The following is a 20,913-nucleotide window of genomic DNA, read 5'->3' as shown; positions in this document are numbered from 1 at the left end:
TCCCTGCTTTTTTTTTTTTTTTTGTCATAATCTCTTAAGAGATAACAGAAGGACGAGAAGGTAGCCATCTATGGAGTTCATGTGGTTCGATGGCAAGCAAAGATTCCAGAATAATTGTGATAACAGCCGTCTTTGTGGTAAAATAAAATTGATTATATTTCTGTGGGTGGTTTACAAGGTATTCATTGTAAAGTTTGGATCTCATATGAAGAGTTCTCATCCCTTTAATTATTTGAATTAAATTTTTTCCAGATGGTTACAGAGTTATGGAGAGAGTAATAAAGAGGGAAAATAGGTTGGGTTGAGAAAAATACCGTTTACCTCAAGAAAAAAGTTTTTTAAAGGAAACTCTTACAATCCCCCCTGTTTTATGTATAAAACTAGAAAACTGATAAAATAAATAGGGCTCATTTCAAGTCTCAAAAAATATATACACTTAACACTTGTTTATCAAGGACGGCATTGCTTATTTCTGCAAGACTGGTAGCACTTGCCAAACAATCAAGTTTTTATTAAAATTGCTGAGCTTACAAAAACGTAAAATTTTTGCTGAAACGAATCTCAAAACTGGGACTGTCCTAACGCAAAATAATAATGCTTGATTAAAATAGACAAAATGCATGAAATGGTTATTTATTTGTTTTATTGGGTTTGGATTTGAAAAGTGAATGGTTATAAAAAGATTGATTAAATTTATTTCCAGGAAATCTAAAAAAAATGACTCATAAAAAGTAAACTATTAATTTATATTCATCCTGATAATCAACACTGCTCCGCGACCATTCCATTCACGCACCATAACCCATTTTTTTTTTTTTTAATTTTATCTGATGCGTTAAAAATGGAACTGACGCTCACCGGCCAATCGCTACCCTCTGCCAGGGCCACAGATTGATTTTTCACACACACAGATTTGTTTTTAGATAAAGAGAAAGTCATTCGATTCTCTGGCTTTTTGGAAAATTTGCTTATATCTGTCACCCTGGTAGAGGGTAGCCATTTGCCACGTGGTTGTCTGGTAGAAGATCGTTAAATATTTTTATATTTTATTTATTCATTAAGTATTCATTCAATCATTTTGGAGACATTGAGCGACCAACTACAGAGTTATATTAGTGCCCATAAACACACCAAATGCCAATGAGGAAGAAGAAGAATATTGGTCGTTCTCACAAATTTGAAGTTTTGCCAAAATTAAACGCGGCGGTGTTTTCCTTTGGCTCGCGAACAATAAACGACGTCATCTCGGAAATCCTAAATCCTATGTGTTGACACTAGGCACAATTATAAGTGGATTCTAGGTTCTTTTATATATATATATATATATATATATATATATATATATATATATATATATATATATATATTCTTTATGGATGTCAAAGTATAGATTAAATATAATTAATATGTGTCTAAGTGGCTCCTTTAACTTCGTAACAAACAAAATAAACAAAACTATGGAAAGCCCCTTTCTAAAAATAGACCCTCAACTGGCGTGTCATTATTCGATTATATTCCTAGGCGGAGGTCCAACTAATTCACTTTGCATATGAGAATGAGATAGTTTTACCTGTATAAACGATCGGTTTTTCAAATACTGTGATCTTATAACCTTCTAGCAGCCGGTCATTTGAGTGTCAACCGTGGCCACATGTAACCAGCTTTGTCAACATTACATAGTGATCGCCCAGCCGATCGTCATACGACACGCTGCATCTTATATTTAGAACTGCGAATAGAGACACCACATGAGAACGCCGTGCCATGGCACGTAAAAAAATTGCAAGTAACTCGAGCGATTGCAGCACCTTCAGCAGTGATGCTACGGAAACCGACTGGAATCCTGCTGGACCAAGTGTCACCACACCACAGACGCCAGATCTTCCCACTTTCAGCTCGAGCATCGACTTTGAGGAGGCAAATGTATTAGCTCTAGAAGAAGGCAATAGCAGTGCAATTGTCAAAGAGGAACTGAAGTTCTCCATACTTCATCGTAGGTACTCATCTGGGCAAGGAGATAGGCCTATTCCAATCGTGCTGGAAAAAATTGAAACGGTAATTTTTATTTTATTTATTTATTTATTTATTATTATCATTTATTTATTTATTTATTTTATTTTATTTATTTATTTATTTATTTATTTATTTATTTATTTATTTTTTTTTTTTTTGACGTGCGAAACATTTTGGTGGGCCCCCAAAACGCTTTGATATTATAGGCCCTACTGTGATCATTTCATATAGGTCTAATTCTAAATGTGTGCAAAATTTTCATGCTGCCTACATATGATTATTTCATGTTTGTGGTCGAAGCTAAAGATAAAATATATGGTTTAAAGAGGCTTACAAAGCGTAAAATGGCTATTTAAAATTTTTTTTGATTTACGCCTTAACTTGGCGCTGTTAGAGGTTCTAAGCTATTTCACAGTCATTTTGAAGGGGGATTTTCGACCAAGATATTTCGAGAAGGGGGAATTTTAAAAAGGGGATTTTAATTAGGGCATTATAACAAAGAGTTTGTTAAATTGTTACTTAATTATTACTTCGCAAAGACCTTTTTTGTGTGCGTCCATACTGTATTTAACTATTTTGGTTTCTGTAAATCAGTAAAAATTTTCAGTTACCACAATTGACTCACATTAAAAACATGAAAGGTTTAAGTACTGATTTACGTTCCCGGCCATGACGACCAATTGTAAGAGTCCCCAAAATAACTAGTCAGGGGAATTTTTTGTCACGTGACCGAGACAGGTAATTTCCCAAACGCTCGCGCGATATTTAATAGAATGCAAGTATGCGGAAGCTTACTGGATAGACATTTTGGAAACACAGAAAAAGCATGAGTTCAGCAAAAAACCCAATACGAAAAGAAAATGTCAAGTTAAACGAAAGGAAACAAAGTGATTATTAAACCATTTATTTTGCATTTCGCGCCAGAAACCTTGCATTCATGCAACGAGAAATATAGCTTGTGAAATGTTACCTTTGCTTGATCGCGAACTTGGGCATTGGTTGACTGGGGTGTCAGCCTGCAGATGTATGCTGAGGTGCAAATACGTGCATGTTTGAATGAATTTCATTTGTATGTGATGATGGAGAATATAAGAAAGGTCAATTTTTTTTTTACTTCACCTTGCTTTCCATTCAGTAGCATTTAAAACCAAACAATTTGGTTTTATTTTGCCTACAAAATCAGTTTCCAACAGCATTAAGTTACGTTTTTAAAAAGACTGAATCTTTAAATCAAAAAGATGAAGTGAATCGAATCAAACATTAAAAGTCCACTTAAAATAACTTTCTCGCATTCTAAATGGTTTTGTGACTGGTCATCGTAGTAGGAATTTGAGAAAAACAGTGATTTGTGCAAACAGGACACTCCATTTTATTATTTGAATTGAACGTTTACGACGATAAAATTGTCCGTCAATATGCTATATAAGATGATATATTTTTATTTTTACGACGACAATCAGTACATATTGTTGACAATTCTTTAGAAATGAAGATAGCATATGTGGTCTCTGTCCACGATCTAAAAGGTGTTCCATCAAAAAGCATCTATTTTACTTTCCATCTCAATTTTGAGATACATTTAATTAAGATATTTCCAACTTTCTTGCAGAATTTGCAAGAGTAAAACGGTCATCCTTGTAGAAAAATTTGGTAAAAGAAAGTTAGTAATATATTTATTGTATCAAAATTGAGATGGAAAGTAAAATAGGTTCTTTTTTATGGACCACTCTGTAAATTGACTTTTTTAATGAAGTATACATTCATCTTTAAAGGGTTGACAATGCCTTTAGCCCACACTGTCTACCAGTTTCAAGCTGAGTGATACCGTCAATTCTAGGCAAAATTTCACTAGTACAAAATAATGCATAATATATTACTGTTTAACCAGAAAAGTAACTGTGAATATGAAGTGAAACATCAGCCTGTGACTCCTTGTTTCCTGTACTTAGGACTGCCGAGATTGAAAGAAAACTGTGCGTGTATGTGTGTCCGTGCGTGTGTGTGCGCGGGTGGGTGGGAAGGGTTAACCCTTCAGATCCCCCGCGGCTCATAGGCCAATGTACAATCCACAATAAATTCACAGACGACAATACTCGAGCCTGTGCGCGGAGACTCCAACAGATTTCTAGTCTGTCGCCGACTGCTCTGTTGACTACATGACGTTTTGTTTTTTAGAGCAAAAAGAACCCGAATTGATTCAGCATTTAGTATTTTAAAGGAGTCGCCAGTAAAAACAAACTTAAAAGGTGACATTTATATATGTTGGGGGGGGGGGGGGCACATACCCTGCGGCTCTTTGCACTCTGTAAGTAACAAAACAGCACCGCAGTCGACAGGATTCGAACCTGTGCGGGGAGACCCCAACAGATTTCTAGTCTGTCGCCTTAACCACTCGGCCACGACTGCCCCGATATTTACTCAATATCTTTTATTTTCATTTATCATCCATCATTTTCGTATTTCAAAGGAATTTTCAATAAAACAAACTCAGGAAAGAAGTTCCTCATGTATTCCTTGAGTATCTTTTTCTGTGGCTCAGTTAAAATGTGTACCGTTACCATGTTGTTTCAGGGTGCTTTGGAGCAAAACAAGGAAGATGGACCATTTTTAGAAGAAAGACGAGCTAAAAACAAGGAGGCAGCACAAAAGTGCAGAAAGAAGCAGAAGGAAAAAATGTACTCTCTCATGCAGGTGAAGTTAATGTATTTTCAAATATATTTTTAGTCAAAGCAAAGGAAGTAATTTGCTTTCCTTTTTTCTTTGAAATGAAGCGAGGTTTGTGACTGATTAATGTTAATAAATTCAAAGTTATTAAAAAAACAAACAAAAATGATGTTATTTTGAGATCATCATGGCATTATTCATCATGGCATTATATATGGAGATGAATTTTGAAGCAGATCTCTGAATAAATAAATAATTCCGACATCAGTAGTGCCGGAAAAGTACATCAATCTCGATCAAAATAATGGATAAATTTGTCCATTGCGGTTTTAATACGCACGTTATATATTGCAGGAACTTGTCAAATTTCTTTTTCTGCACCGAGCCTGCCTTACTTTGTAACTACTTGCGTTATTCCGATTGCAGGAAGAGCTGCGTGAAGAGGGTAAAGAAAAGAGCCAAAGGTATGAAATAGAAAAACTTCGGGAAGAGAAAGAAAGACTTGAAGAAATCCTGAAAATGCATGAAAAAAGTTTGAACTGTAAACGGCGGCGCATCGAAGGATCGGCACGGCCTTACACGTTTCAGTCAAGCACGATGACATTTCTGTAGTTAACATAATGCATGTTTTACTATGTACCAAACCAGATAAAACGTGATGCGTTGCCAGGTTTGCACTGATTATAGTTGTTATAGACATTGTGCAAAATAAAATACGTTAAAGGAAACATCTTGACTGTATCGAGGATCGTGATATCAGTATCGTCTGGTTTTATTTTTAAAAAATAACATAGCACGTTGACAGTAGCATATATAAGAAATAAATGGATAACAAATGAATCGACATATCAAAATATTTTAAATATATGACCAGAGCGCTGTCATAGCTGAGTGGTTATAGCTTCATACTGACAACCGCGTGTTTTAACATGTTAAAATAGCAATTAAAGACATTGCACTTTGAGTACCTATATCTAGAAAAAATGTAAGGGAATTTTGTGAACTTTGTTTTGTCTCAGCCTTCAATTAAATATTGTTAACATTTGAATAACATTTCTAGTGCTTGAATTTCGGGCCTATGTAAATATATAAGACTTTGTTTGGCTCAATATTTGTTAAATATTGGTAAAACCTGTATATTATAATAATAGCTGTTCCCATTGAATGGGAATAAAACTAACTTAACTAACTATGTGTGATCTCATTAGAGCTAAAGTCTGTCAACGTTGTGTCACGACAGTTAGAAAAGCTTGTAGTTGACATAAATGACATGTAGCAATGCAAATTGGACACATCAAGTGGTTATTGACTTTCAAATATATTATTTAAATTTCTTTTAATTTATTTTAATTTTCTTGAAGAGTTTCTCGTGTGCGTCGACTACGGTAAGCACGCCAAGCTAAGTCGTTAGATTCTTTGTGAAACACTCCTAGTCGACTGCAGCGTAGTCGACCTAGCTAGGTCATCCAGCTCGAGATAGTCAACTACGGATTTAAGATTCTTTGTGAAACGGGGGCCAGGGCTAGGGAGTTCCAGATATATTGGTCCGGAATCTAATGCAGTATTATAACATAAAGTAAACAGAAATTATTCAGCGAAATTAAAGGTGTATGTACTGATATTGTATGTTCTAATATATTCTGAGCACTGTGTCTATCTGTGTCTTCATCGACCGACTCATCTAGATCTGTTGTTTAACCTATCCAGAAAGCACAGAACGTTTTGATAACGTCCCTACAAGGTTATATATATCAAGGTATACTGGTTAAACCACCAAATTCTGTTACAAAAACTAATACTAGGACTACAGAAACAAATTTGAAAATAGTCCAAATCCCATAGACCATACCCAGGCAGTGGGAATTAATAGTACGATCTTTAATCCTGCTGGAATATCACAGGGAGTTCCTCGGTGGTGTATAATAGGCCCACTCTTATTATTATTTTAATAATAAATGAAATGTCATCAACATTAAAATGCTCAAAGCAATGCTGTTTTGTATGCGGATCTAGCCTGGAGGAAATTCAGAAGCGACTTTCGTCGGAGTAAGAGTCTGCCAGAATGGCAGATTGATAATAATGATAACTTAGTGTTTGTTACTTCCAAGAAGGTTCTAATAGCCATCAACACCGTAAAGAACTTTATCAAAATGATTTATTATGTGTCCTTAAGTCATCTTGATAGTTGTTTGGTGTTAATGATGAACTAGTGAATTGTTTTACCTTAACTTTAAGAAGTACATTCCAAAAACCTTGCTCGGAAGGTCAGCTTACACAGGGGTGAATAAGTGAAGATGTGGACAACAATGGCGATTACAGGTCAATAGTACTTTACGGGTGTCAGGTTCCGTATGAAGCTACACCCACTTATATCCATGACAACTGCTCAAAAGTGTGTACAAGGGTGGGTACATTTCTTCAGGAGGGATGTCAATTGGGGCTAGTCCATTCCTTGGAGGGGTGTCAGGTGGGGCTAATCCATTCCAATGGAGGGGGGTGTCAGGTGGGGCGAGTCCATTCCCTTGGAGGGGGGGGTCAAGTGGGGCTAGTCCATTCCCTTGGAGGGGCGTCAGGTGGGGCTAGTCCATTCCCTTGGAAGGGGGCGTCAGGTGGGGTGAGTCCATTCCCTTGAAGGGGTGTCAGGTGGGGTGAGTCCATTCCTTTGGAGGGGTGTCAGGTGGGCTGAGTCCATTTTCTTGGAGGGGTGTCAGGTGGGGCGAGTCTATCTCCTTGGAGGGGCGTCAGGTAGGGCAAGTCCATTTCTTGGAGGGGTGTCAGGTGGGGCGAGTCCATCTCCTTGGAGGGGCGTCAGGTAGGGCAAGTCCATTTCTTGGAGGGGCTTCAGGTGGGTCGAGTCCATTCCTCTGGAGGGGTGTCAGGTGGGGAAGAAAATTCTATTTGAAGGGTCACAAAACTAGCCGTTCTACCATTTACTAAACTTGCATTTTTTACTCTACATTTAAAAATTTGTCAAATACTTAATTTGTCACAACAGTATGTCAAGGAATCAGAAATGCATTTTAAATATTATTTCTTCTTATCTCAATTTGGTTCAGAGACAGGAAGTGAAAAAAGGAATCCACATTATGCCATCAGAATAAACATTTTAGACAAATTTTAACTGGTGCCATAAAAACGTGGTTTAAGGTTACATAAGAATATTTTCGTTATATTTTTCTGTTCAAATTTTAAATTGAAGTGTTCATATGAAGAAATCCACCAAATGTAAATAGATTTACGGTAGCAAAAAACAGAACCCATCAAAAATGGACCATTTTGATAATTAAGAAATTATATCCAGGAAGACAAACTAATTTATTCCATTTTGCTTAATAACAAAAATTAATGCAAATTTTAAAATAGCAGAATTGTAATTTTATACAAATTCAATCCAAAATGTGGGTTATTGGACACCGTTTTAGATATTTTCTTTTAATGTGTTAAGTGGAAAGCACCAGTTGATCACAAAAGAATTGCCTTTTCTTTTGAGTGTCTGTATATTTACCTGCTTTGTTGTGTACTTCATGTAAAAACCTTGTCAAAATGAAAATTACAATAAAACTTGTAGAAAGAAATTTGCCGTAAATTTGTGGCCTTTATTGCAGTGCATCATCATAATACAAATATTTACTTTTCTAATGTCATGGATTCTGTAAAATTTCAATTTGAACATGTTTTGACTGAAAGACCAGACCATTTCATTACCACATGATTACTGAAATCTTTTACCTAAACATTATGCTCACATACATCTACTGAAAATAGTGGCAAAATTTGAGAAATTGTCATTAATCATTAAATAATTAATAGTGGCAAAATTTGAGAAATTGTCATTAATCATTAAATAATCATAGTTTGCTTCCCCTTTTCTTCAACTTGGATTAAAATCAAAGTTAACATTATCTTTAATAATTTAGTAACATTTTTGAGTTATTTAGGTTATGACATACTGGAAAAACATGTTTTATAGTACAGGGAATTAGGAGCATTGTACACAATCTCTATATAGAAATAGACATCACCAGGCCACACAAAGCCTTGCCTGAGTGTCAGGGCTGAAGTAGGCAAATTTTTTTCATTTTCAAATGTCCATAAATTCTTGTCTGGTATGTTTGAATGTCAGTAGTGTTTGACTGCCTTAATCACAAATTTTAGAAAGATGAATACCCTTTTATGGAACCCTGAAATGTCTTTGTGATTGACATAGTCAACATCAGACCTGAAGCTTAGGGTATAAAAACCCCAACAAATACCTTAGATGTATAAATCCCATATATAGTGAGCAATCTGTTAACCTAGGGATGTTGATTTGCCTAAACAAATCCTAGAACCCATTTCACAAAAAAACTTTAATTCAAATGTTGGTGCTAACTTCAAAACTAATAATGTTCATCAAAAAACGAGGACAAATCGGTGCAATTCACTCCAATGACAAAAAAGTAGGCTAAAACATTGGCCTTTGTTTTTCTGTTCATTAAAGTGGACTACTTCTGATTTATTCTGGATCTGGATCAAAGTAGACTAAAACGCTTGTTCCCCAAGATGAGACCAACACTGAACTTCACATAATAAAGTTAATCAATTTATGGAATGTCTTTTCGTATGAATTAACGTTCAACTCTTGTCTATATGATAATTTCAATTAAGACTTTCTTATTCGGACGTTCACTGCCCCAGACTCTGCACTGCCTTGTGAGGTGTAGGATATTGCTCTTGTCCACTGCCAGGGTGGATGTCGCCTGTTCCCTGGCCAGCAGGGTCTGGACCCTGCCCATCAGCCATTTGACCCGCTGACACCAAGGGGTACTGCTGACCAATCTCAAGTGGTTTGATGGATGGGAGGTACTTGTCACCAGGTGACTCTCGGGGTGCTCCATATCCAGTAACATACACAAACTCGTGCTAAATTGTATGTACATTTTTTAGAGCAAGGATTTTAAAAATGTCACATGACAATAAAAAACAGCATTAAAAAGATATCAGTTAATAACAACATATTATTTAAGAAAACAACATACAAGTTTCTCATTAATTTTCTTTAGAGTGTACTCTCACTTGAGGAGTCTTAAATATTGAACCCTTGAATAAAGTGACTTTTTTTCAAAAAGACAAGCAATCTGTTAATTTCTAGTTTAAAAGATGCTTAAAAGAATGATCAACAGCCCTCTGGAATATCCTTACCTTGCTAGTTTTGGTATATTCCTTAATTTCGTCAAACTGAAAATACATAAATAAGCCATATTTCAATGTTTGCAAAATTAGTAATAATTGACTTATCATACTTATATGAGACCAAACCACTGACTGAAATTGCTACATGTATTTACAAAATGAAATGCACATCTTTATCTTAATATTTCTCCATGACACCATAGCTACGGCCCAATGAAAATGTATGATTTGATTCTGAGTAAATATCACTTACTCCTGCATGCTCCCAAGTGCCTCTTTCTCTGCCATCGACAATCACTGTTGGAGCTTCGTATATTTTGTCATAGAGTTCCTTGACAAAACCAGAGTCTCCGGAGTAGCCCAGTATTGGAGACCCTTTGTAGTACAGCACAAACCCTGAAATGTGGTGTCAGAAGTAGTTAGGCCCCATTCCCATATACACTATAGGTCTACATAGATCGATCCCATTCTGTGGGGACTCTTGCTGAGCGCAGTCAGCTTAAATGAATTACTGCCTCCTCCTACCATTGAGTAGAATACAGATAAGCTGGTATTTATATGAATACATTGGAAACAATAGAAAGCGTGTCATTCAGTTAAGCTGATCGCACTCAGCAAGAGTCTCCACAGAGTTGGATCAATCTACATAGACCAATGATGTCTATGGGAATGGGGTCTTTGAGTATGTGGTTAAATAAATAACATATGAATGCAGTGCAGATATCAGTATTGAGAATGGCCACTACATGTATTTTGTAAAATTTTACATTTTTAATGAATGTCGCCTTAAACAAAAATATATTGGATACACTTAAATTTACTTATATAACCTTAAATATTACACATTCGTCTTTTCTGACCATTTTACTTACTTTCATCATAAACAATAACTCCCAAAAATTTTGACATTAAGAGGAGCAACAAAAGACTCACCATAACCAACTTCTGAATGTTGACTTTTAACAGTCTCCAAGGAAAACAGGCCATTATCACCAATGGTCTCCCTCTCTCCTGGGGAACATATCCGCCAGTCAGCAATCTTTTTCTGCAAATTTAAAGTCACCAAAACCAATTAGATAAGGTAGATCAAACACCGTCTATTACTGGTAATAAAAAGAAAATTCCCCATGACACAAATGTCCCATGGGCATGGCAAATTTTATTCTTCACAGAAGGCTCTTGATCACACCAATAAAACCATGAATCGTTGAAACAATTTACTTTTTTTAAAACAACTATAAAGTTGTTACACATACGTGATCATTAAGACCTGGCATAGAGTAAGCCTCATCCATTCTGTGATTTATCAGCTTTGGCATAGTTTCTGATCCAGCAAAGATCTTGAAGGGACTTTTGGTGTAACCCCGTTTCATCAATGTGGGTACAAATATACACATAGACACGGGCAGCTCACCAGCATGGTCTGAATGGTTGTGGGTAATGAACATGTTGAAAACTGGTTCTTTGCCTATAAATAAGAAGGAAAATCTTACCTTTTTTAAAGATGACATTTAGAATCAGTATGTCACTGATGTGCCTGAAAGTCTATTTTTAACACGTCAAACCTTTTGTATACATATCACTTTAAATTTCCTACAATGCAGTTTGCAATACTAAATAACTGAGATATCCCAACAAATTTTACATTTATTTCTTAAATTTTGCTCAAATAAAGGCATTCTTATAAATGGACTCACATTTGCTTTTTAATGTCTTAAAATTAATTTAAGATTAGGTTATTGAATGGCATGGAATTTTTATGATATAAAGTCAACTGTCAAACAGATGTGAAACAGAATTGACTCCCTTACCAACAAGTTGCTGGTACTGCATCATGACCAAGTAACCTATATCAACAAGGAGTACAGGTTTGCCATTGTGGAGAATGACAAAAGAAGAACTGGGCTCTCCATCCTGAACAGCTGAAATCATAAAGAAATAAAACTGCAAGACTGACATACTAGTATAAATCATGTGATGCTCTTTGTTCTGGAAAACTCTTATCAATTAAACTCCATCCCCCTTTTCAGAAGATTTTGAACAATCACATTTCTTTCAATATGTGAATTCATAAATGTCTAAGGCAAGTGTGTTCATTCAGAACCAAAATAAAAAATTGAAATATAAAAAAACTTTAATCGAGGAAAAAAAAATACCAGTTGCCCCTTTTCCAGTTCCCAGACAAAGCAGCTCCACTTCTTCATGTTTCTGAAACTTTGTCAGCTTTCCCTGTAACATCTTGATGACATCCTCCATCTTAGGCCGCAGGTTAGAATTGGCAATGACACAGGCAGATATGGTGGCCTTCATCTGGAGACCATGGACTTTTTCACATTCCTCCTGGATAGGTTAAACAACCAAATATAGCATTTATTAAGACAGGAAATGCATTTCAAGATAAACAGCACACTTTAGTCTTTTATATGACAAAAAGAAAAAAAACTTCTGCACCCATTAGTAAGATCCTAAATCTGATATATACCACTGTCTCACAATTGAGTCTGTACAATGTTGATTTCTATGACACTTACTGGCACTTCCACCGGCAGCTGACCAGCAGCTATTCTCTTGAACACTTCACTGTTGTCCATTATTTCACTGAATGCTATATTGCCTGTAATCACCTCCACCAACAGCAGACCTGATAACAAGATGAAAATGATGAAAAAGTAAATTGTTTCTACATAGACTTATCATGTTCTGTAAGGCATGAAATTTCGACCCTTCATCAAAGGGCCTTAATCAGACAGCTTACTTGATGCTCCCAAAGTTAGAATGACATACTAGATGAAAGTATCTGTTAAAGCTAATTTGCCAATAAAATCATTTTTGTCAAATTCCTCCATCAAAATAAAGATAAATTGGTAAAATTGATTAAATTATTTTTTAAACTAATATATCTACAGAGATATGCATTCAATCCAAATCCTTGTCAATGTAAGCTCACCAAAAGCATATACATCTACTTTGGGTGAATATTTTTGTGTTCTTCCCATCTCTGGTGCCATGTAGCGGTAACAGCCCCAGCCCATGGTCTTAGTCTGGTATGTACTGTAGGTAATCCTTGAAAGACCAAAGTCACCCAACTTGAAGGTCTGTTTGTCTGCTGTCATCTGGAAAAAAAGGATGAACTCTGCATCATTCTGGAACAAATTGTACATGTACTCTAAATAATTGTTCAATGAATATCAACCAAGCATAGCTAAAAGGTGCCTTTTTTTATCCTACTGGCCAAAATTTCGGGTCTAGGGTCAAAAGCTGGGTCTAAGGGTGCATTCCCACAGATTTAAATCGATCCAGAGATTTAGATTTAGATCGACCTAACTCCCTGGGGGTTCAGGCTAAATTGCAGTCAGCCGAGCAGGCACCATAGTTAATTACCCCCTAACAGCTTTAAGTAGGCGGGACAGATGCTTAAGCCGGCTGAGCTGATAGTAATCTAGTGAGACTCCTCACAGGGATAGATCGATCTAAAATCTATGGGAATGGGGTCTAAGAATCTCCTAGCTCAGACCAGAAGCAGTTACTGTAACCAGTGACAGAACATTACTGATCCACTTCCATTTTACTGGAATTTTACATAGAGCCATTGTAGACTGAATTAATTTCAACATACATTTTACATACATCCCTACATAATAATTAAAAATTGTCAGTCTAACTGAGGTTTGCCTCAGCCAGAGTGGACAAGAAACTACATGTAGCCACTACATTCAGGTGGACAACTATTGTTTTGACAAGTTTCTGATTGCTTCTTATGCCTGACAGCAATTCAACTGCCTTTCAATTCTTAAAAATCATTTCCAAAGAGGATGTACATGTTTTTACCTGTGAGGCACAGCATTTCAACCTTTCATCAAAGGCCCTCGCAGCAAAAAAAGCTTACAGTTACTTTTAAAATATTTTAAAAATATCTTTACACATGAGACAATGAAAAACCAGTCTTTTTCGTCTTTCAAAGTTTTCACTTTTTTAAGTATATACCGATGCACCATGCTTATTTCTCTGTGGTAATAAGCATATTTTTATCAAATGTAACTTTCATTGATATCTATTCCATTTAATATTTCCCAAGTTTATTTCAATATTTAAAATGAAAAAAAATTAAATTAAAGCTTGTGACTAGGAACCCCAGCACCATTTCTGCAACCACAAAACTTACAAATATGTTATCTGCCTTAATATCCCTGTGTATGATGGCTGGCTTCAGGGAATGCAGATAATCCAAAGCACACGCTACTTGCATGGCTAGCCTGGAGACAAAGTCCTTGCTCTGACCTTGACCTGGGTTCCTGTTCATCACATCCCTGACACTGCCTCCTGACATGTACTCCATCAAAATACCTAACTGTATGGGATTGTCTGTGCGGTACATCTCTGCTACAGAGATGATATTAGGATGATGAATTTTCCTTGAAAATAGAAAAAAAATGTTTATTTTTTTTTGCAAAAGAGAAAAAAACATGCATTTTTTCAAACCCAAGTTATGGCATGTTGAAAAATTAAATAAAATACAAGTCTGAAAGTTATTAGTTTTTTTTTTTCAAACAGAAAAGAGGATGTTGAACAAAAGCTTACTTCAAGCTCTGGTATTCTCCTTCAAATTCCTCCAGATCATCTGCTTTTGATATCTTCTGCAAGACTTTGTAGGCCATTTCTTTTCCTTTCCACTGTACCTTGAACACTGCACCAAAGCTTCCTTCACCCAGCTTCTCCCATGTCCCAGGTTCAATCTCAGTCTTTGTCAACATCTGGACATTGTAAAGCCTTTGAAGTTTATTTCTGTCTTCCGTCTAAAAATATAAGAGATATCCATGACTTAATACATCATTTGTCAAATTGTCTTACCATATTTATTTATTTAATTATTAAATTGGGGTGATTAAATTGTTATATATTCACTTACTAACTTTACCAATGCATGAACAAGAATGACTTATGAACTTTTATGACATACACTGATGGCTTTCAGTTCCTCATCAGCTTGCAGCAGTGCAGTGGTCAGATTCAACATGGACTTCTCATGGTCCCACGCAGCTTCTCTGCTTTCCTCAAATATCTTACGCTTTCTGGCTGCCTCAGTACCATTAACACTGATTAAATTGATGCTGACATTTTTCTTGCCTTCAACAGCAGGTGAGGCATAAGCAATAGCTTCATCAGAGCTTCCTGTAGAGACAAGTCATTATTTTGAATGCACCTTAAAGAAATAATGAAACTTAAAAATACAAGTCAGAATAATAAGATTACTGTCTTAAAAAGAAATGGAAGTAATAGGATATAAAATGCAATCAGTTATCAAATCAAAAGAAAATGTTTTTTTATACTTTTTTTAAATTTGGCATTTTAGAGGGTGAACAGTGCCATTTGGTATGGTTTACAACTACGGTGCAGTTGGTCAAAATTCTAATTTCAAGAGGGGACCATTGGTATGATTTTTTTCAGAAATCAAATGGGGGAGGGTCAGGACCCCCCCTGACACCCCCCTAAATCCATCACTGTGCTACAGGCCTCATGCTACCGATGCACAAATGCACTGCTCATTCTCATTTCATGACAAACCAATATAATTGTTCGATATAGAATAAAATATTAAACAAATAAACAATCAACAGAAAACCCATACCCTTCAATCTGATAACAGCATACTGTTCCTTCATTCTTTTTGTCTGCTCTTCATTCATGTCCTGCACTACTCTCAGCTCCAGCATACTCTGGTTATTTAGAACAGAGCGTGACTGCAGTAAAACAGAGGCATATTTCCTCACATTTCTCTGGCGGACATCTTTTTTGGTAGAGGTATCAACAATGTCTTTTTCAAAAGTGTCAAATCTGAAGATTGCTGTCACCCTTACTCCATTTTGAATGAGCTGGAAAAAAATACGATTCAAAAGCTGTGTTACTGATATATTATAATATTGCTTTGGCAGATTTTTCATTACTACCATGATAAATGAAAATTTATAACTTGTTATAAATTTCAAGTTCCCTTTAGATACAATGCACAACATATAAACAGCAAGTTAATTCAGATATACTTGATTTGCCATCATTTTTCATGGCATAATTTTTTACTGGTGCATAGTTATATCTTTTAAAGCATTCATTAGGGAGTCACTGGCATTGAATGATAATACAAAATACCTTCAATAAATTGTCTCGTCTTCCTTTCATGGCATCCATTGCTCCTTGCACTGTTCTTGCATCGTATTGTCCAACTGTGAATTTAATATAATAACAATATACCATAATTTTTGTACTGGACACAAAGATTACATATGATTAAAGTTCTTTAAATTGAAGGGTTATAATCAACTTACTTCATTTATATATACATGCAAAAATATACAGTATTTAAACTGTTTAACTTAAGGTGCATAATAGAGGTGATGAACTTGTTTGCTGGATAATAAAAATTATAATGGATGAATTGAAAAAAGTAATGCATGTTGGAGATTTTTGAGACAAATATGATACAACAATAACTTACTGAAGGGATCATTCTTAAACATTTTCTCCAAGTTTCCCCTTGACTCTGCCTCTAGTGCCTCATCTGTGGCCAAAGCATTGGTGACTTTAGCTGTATGGAATCCTATCTCAGAGGCTGCTGCTTCTAGAGTTAACTGAGCTTTTAAGTACTGCTCTCTCTGGGTGGGTAGGTAGGAGTGCTCATACACCTGCAAAAAATTGTTAGCTTTCATTGGTTTATGGAAGCACAATGACAGAGCCACAGGAAGAGGTGCAACAGCCCCCCCCCCCCCCCCCAATCCCCATAAAAAAACTAACCTAAATAAACCAGCAAAATTTTCAGTGTCCTCTGTGTCTTCCTCTATAATCTGACTTGCTTGGTCTGGCAATTTTTTTCATCCTTCTACCCCCCCCCTCCCCACCCTCTAATATTTCGATTACCTGATGAAGATGTTCTGCCAGACATCGAAATATTGGAGGTAAAAACTATTTCAATATTAGCTGTTGACAGAAGAAAATTTTCAAATTATACTCATTTTCAACAATGCACAACAGATAGTTACTTTATCATGAGATTGAAGATTGCTATAAACATGACTGCTTTTGTCTTAAGATACAGGGTATATATATCATTCAAGGAAGGTCCCATTTGGGGGAGGGGGGTAGTGATCACAGTTCATGGGAACCAAAATCATCAATTCAGAAACCACAGTAAATAAAACTTTATTCATATATCATTCAGTTGAAAATCACGGTCACTGAGTATGATGACATTGTTTCAAGAATGAAGAATAATGGTGATGGGAATGGGGTTCTTAACAGATCACTCTTTGTATTCACACAACTTGGGGAAATATAAGGTGGCTTTCACGGGTAACAAAAATACCAAATAGGACCCTCTTCAAGCATGCATGTGCCAAAATTAAACTTCTGTTCATATTCTTATCATTTGGAATATCTTAATAAAATTTTGAATAATTTTCATTTTTACGCTACGTATTAATATGACACCAAATTATTATTATTATTATTATTATTATTATTATTATTATTATTATTATTAAATAAAATTATAAAAATCAATAACTCTTCAAGCCTACCTCTCCAGGCGCCCTTATCTTGAACTCTGTACTCCCTGGAGTAAGATATTGGGCAAATTCATTGATTTCCATGTCTGTTTGGATGGTTGTCAAATGGCCATCTTGGAAATAGCTTGATGTGGTTCCTCGTTGAAAGAGATAATGTTGACCCTTTAAAAAATAAATCAAGAAAAAATAATAAAATAATTGTTTTGAATTACAGTAAATTCAGCTCAAAAATTCAATATCATTTCAATATAAGTGTATAATGACGAATCTATACACAAAGAAAAACTGAAAAACTTGATGTATCAATGGAATATATGATTAATATCCAAGGATGAAGAAAAAAATGTCATCAACACACAAAATTCACCAGACACGTCTATGAATCATAATACGATGAGTCTTACTAATTTTCTGTGTGCGTGATGATAATGATCAGTTGCATGAAATTTCTAGCTCAAATGTTTATTTTTTATTACAATAATAACCCATAAACCAAATTTCATAGCTTTTATAAGAAGTTTATTGTTACCTTGGAATGTTTCACAAATCTTTCCATGAATGCTTTGTGTAGAGGGTGGTCTTTCTCACAACCAAGAAACAGAATACTGTGTTGGTGGAAAAGGTTTTCTACAAATGTTGTTTCCTCAGATGCCATGGAGTGAAAGGTCTCCATGTAGTTCTTACTAGCAGACTGAAATTTTTGAAGATATTACTTCATCCATACATTTTCATATGGGGGTATTTGTAATTGCAATAAATTCAAATACCAGCTAGTATTACAAATACAATAAAATACAATAAAATATATTTTCAATGTAAAACTATGATCAGAAAACTTTTGCCAGAAAATCACAAACTTTAATTTACAATGAAACATCTTTTAATTATTTCTTTAATTTAAAATAACATAAAATAAACAGAGGTTCTACAAGTTAGCCTCATTGTAAAAAATGCCTACCGTGAGCTTGTCTTTTTCATCATAAGAAGCATCTCCAAAACACTTGATAAGCAGAACTCTGTGGTCATTGGGCCATGTACCAGACAGACTTCCAACCTAAAATAGAAGTAAAATTATATCAAGACACTAAGTTCAGATGTTCCCATCACTTCTAGCATTAAAAACAGGATTTTAATATCTATTCAATACTGTTTAATGATAGATAAACCAAAATTAAATTCACATACATTTACATAGTTTTCAAATAAACCAGAAAAAATAGAATATTAAGACACATTAGTTAAATGGATATTTTTCTTTTTGCAATGGACATTAAAAGAATTTAATCCATTAAAAGAACAAAATTCACCCTGGACATGAAAAATTTTGATATACTGATTTTTGATACATTGATAACAGACAGTAATTCTAACACCAATTAAAAATATCATCATTATTTAATAATTTCCAAAGTGTGTATACACATAATCTAACAGTCTAGACAATGAAATAAAAAAATAAAATATTTCCAGACATTCCATATCTACTCCTATTTATAACAAACAAGAATCTCTGGTGAATGCACAATTTTGCCAAAATTTTACTCAAGCCCCCTGCGTACACTGGACAATGTCCTTTCTGCATCCAGTAGTATATTATGGCCCTGTTTGAGAGTAAAAAAAAACATAATACTTTACATGCTGACAACTGGCCGATCATTGAGCATTCATTCTGCAACCAAAGCAATGCTTGTGCCTCTTTTTTACGACCACAGCCATGCCAGTTTCATGGTCGAACAAAAGATGCAGAAAGGACGTCGTCTGGTGTAAAGGGGGTTTAACAGTCAGACACAGGGACGGAAAAATTGGGTTTGTATCATTTTGCTTATTACAGTATATTTTTAGGTGGTGTGTGTGTGTGGGGGGGGGGGGGGGGGGGGGCAGAATGAGGAGATACCTCAGAACCTTACAAGGAGGGGCACATGTCTGCTTGATCCCGCCCCCCTCCCCTGGAATCCGCCATAAAGGATTGCTCCCCCACGAAATGTCCCATGCGCTCACCCTATCTAATCTAACAGTCTGGACATTATCGCCTGGTCTGATAAGGTAGTGCTCCACCAGGCGGTCAGGGTTGACATTGAAGATTATGGGAAATCTGCCCAACGTTCTGAGGATGGTGTGCAGCCATTGCTGGTTCTCTCTCATATTTGACTCCAACTGGTCTATCTTGCTAACTGGATCCTGTAATAATAATAGGGTCTAAAATCATATTGTGACTTAATACATAGGTTTCCCCTTTTGAAAAAAAACATTGACTCTCTTATCTTTGCAAGTATTTTAGATGTTCATTTTAAAAATACATAAAATTTTACAATTTTATTTTCAATTTAAATGATAACACACAAAAAGAATTTGAACATAAAATGATACAAACAATTTTTAATTGTTAATAACAGCATAATGTTATGTATTCCATAATAATAAAAGCAAAAAGCTTTGATACCATAACATGTACACAATTTACAATTCAAGCCCATCAGTATTTTAGTACAAATCTGTTCTCATTTTTCACATATTTATTAATCATTACCTCTTTGTCCAAGTCCCCTAGGTGTTTCCACCAGTCCTTCACGGAAGCCGGCTGTGGAAGACATGAGGCCTGTTCTCCCAGGAACAAGATCAGCTCACCATTGCTGATCAGCTGACGGAGTGTGTCCAATGCAGAAGACAACTGCTGGCGAACTTGGACCGATTCTGACATTGCTTGTCTGTACTATTTGTATACATGCAAAAATAAGTTCTACACATGTACAGTACTGACCGTGAAGATTTATGCCTTGTAATCATGCAAAGTTAAAAATGATACCCATGAGATAAGGAGCACCCTAAAGCAAAATGTACATTATAGGGGTCTACCAATATGTACATGTATTGTAAGAAACAAAGCTTATTAAGAAGTCCAAAACATTACAGAGAAATTTGAAGTTAAAAATTCATTTTTGGCTTTACCTCAGGGCCTGCAGTTTTATGTATCACCTACATGTAAATCAAGGTAATTATCTTAATTTATATATCAAATAAAGTTCTGAACTCAATCTGTATTTGAATGTCTTTTCCAGTGTTAAATCGGTCATAAAATGTTGTCTTTTGATCAAGTAGTTAAAATAATGCAATGCCAATTACTAGCGTAATTGTAATAGCGTAACATTCCTTCCTTCTATTTGCAGTTATAAGTAGGTCACTCCTGAGCTGTTGAAACCTACAATTTTATTGACCGGATTGACCTACTTTCATGAAATTAAATTAATAGGAAAAGTAAATGTAATAGAATTACAATAAAAGACCTACCTTCAAATATAATCTGTGATAAGATTCTACACTTCCTTACAACAAAACACACCGAGTGCTAAGTGGAACAGGATTTGTGCACAGTGAAACACACCCTATTCTTCGCTTGGGTGCTTTGGTACGTGCTATAAATAGCCTGGGAATTTCCCATGGTGTTTCTTTTTGGGGCCCTTTCTTGGATAGGCCACTTTCTTGGAATACAAACAAGTATATTGCTAATTAG

General features: G+C 35.5%; 2 protein-coding genes and 1 non-coding gene across 3 annotated transcripts; 1 reads left to right on the top strand and 2 right to left on the bottom strand.

The window, feature by feature from the left end:
- The first annotated feature begins 1,500 nt into the window (after positions 1-1,500).
- Positions 1,501-6,298, top strand: LOC106154956 (uncharacterized). Its single transcript, XM_013529529.2, has 3 exons — positions 1,501-2,055; positions 4,585-4,704; positions 5,104-6,298. The coding sequence occupies exons 1-3, from the start codon at positions 1,765-1,767 to the stop codon at positions 5,287-5,289; spliced, it is 597 nt and encodes a 198-aa protein (XP_013384983.2). The 5' UTR covers positions 1,501-1,764; the 3' UTR covers positions 5,290-6,298.
- Positions 4,338-4,419, bottom strand: Trnas-aga (transfer RNA serine (anticodon AGA)). The gene has a single exon. It is a non-coding gene; the product is annotated as a tRNA-Ser (tRNA).
- A 1,941-nt stretch (positions 6,299-8,239) lies between the features above and the next one.
- LOC106154962 (uncharacterized) lies at positions 8,240-20,807 on the bottom strand. Its single transcript, XM_013529534.2, has 21 exons — positions 20,691-20,807; positions 19,933-20,115; positions 19,404-19,583; positions 18,364-18,459; positions 17,935-18,096; positions 17,418-17,567; positions 16,340-16,526; positions 15,994-16,067; positions 15,476-15,719; positions 14,807-15,018; positions 14,428-14,642; positions 14,012-14,261; positions 12,797-12,962; positions 12,381-12,490; positions 12,006-12,189; positions 11,661-11,771; positions 11,106-11,317; positions 10,783-10,894; positions 10,103-10,245; positions 9,859-9,894; positions 8,240-9,579 (listed from the first exon to the last, which is right to left on the bottom strand). The coding sequence occupies exons 2-21, from the start codon at positions 20,101-20,103 to the stop codon at positions 9,343-9,345; spliced, it is 3,252 nt and encodes a 1,083-aa protein (XP_013384988.2). The 5' UTR covers positions 20,104-20,115; positions 20,691-20,807; the 3' UTR covers positions 8,240-9,342.
- Positions 20,808-20,913: the final 106 nt, after the last annotated feature.

Source organism: Lingula anatina, chromosome 2 (genome assembly GCF_051362555.1).
Source record: "Lingula anatina isolate TDL-2025a chromosome 2, LinAna3.0, whole genome shotgun sequence".
Taxonomy (NCBI): Eukaryota; Metazoa; Brachiopoda; class Lingulata; order Lingulida; family Lingulidae; genus Lingula; species Lingula anatina.
The sequence above is the reverse complement of the archived record's forward strand: the minus strand, read 5'-3'. Positions and strand labels throughout refer to the sequence as shown.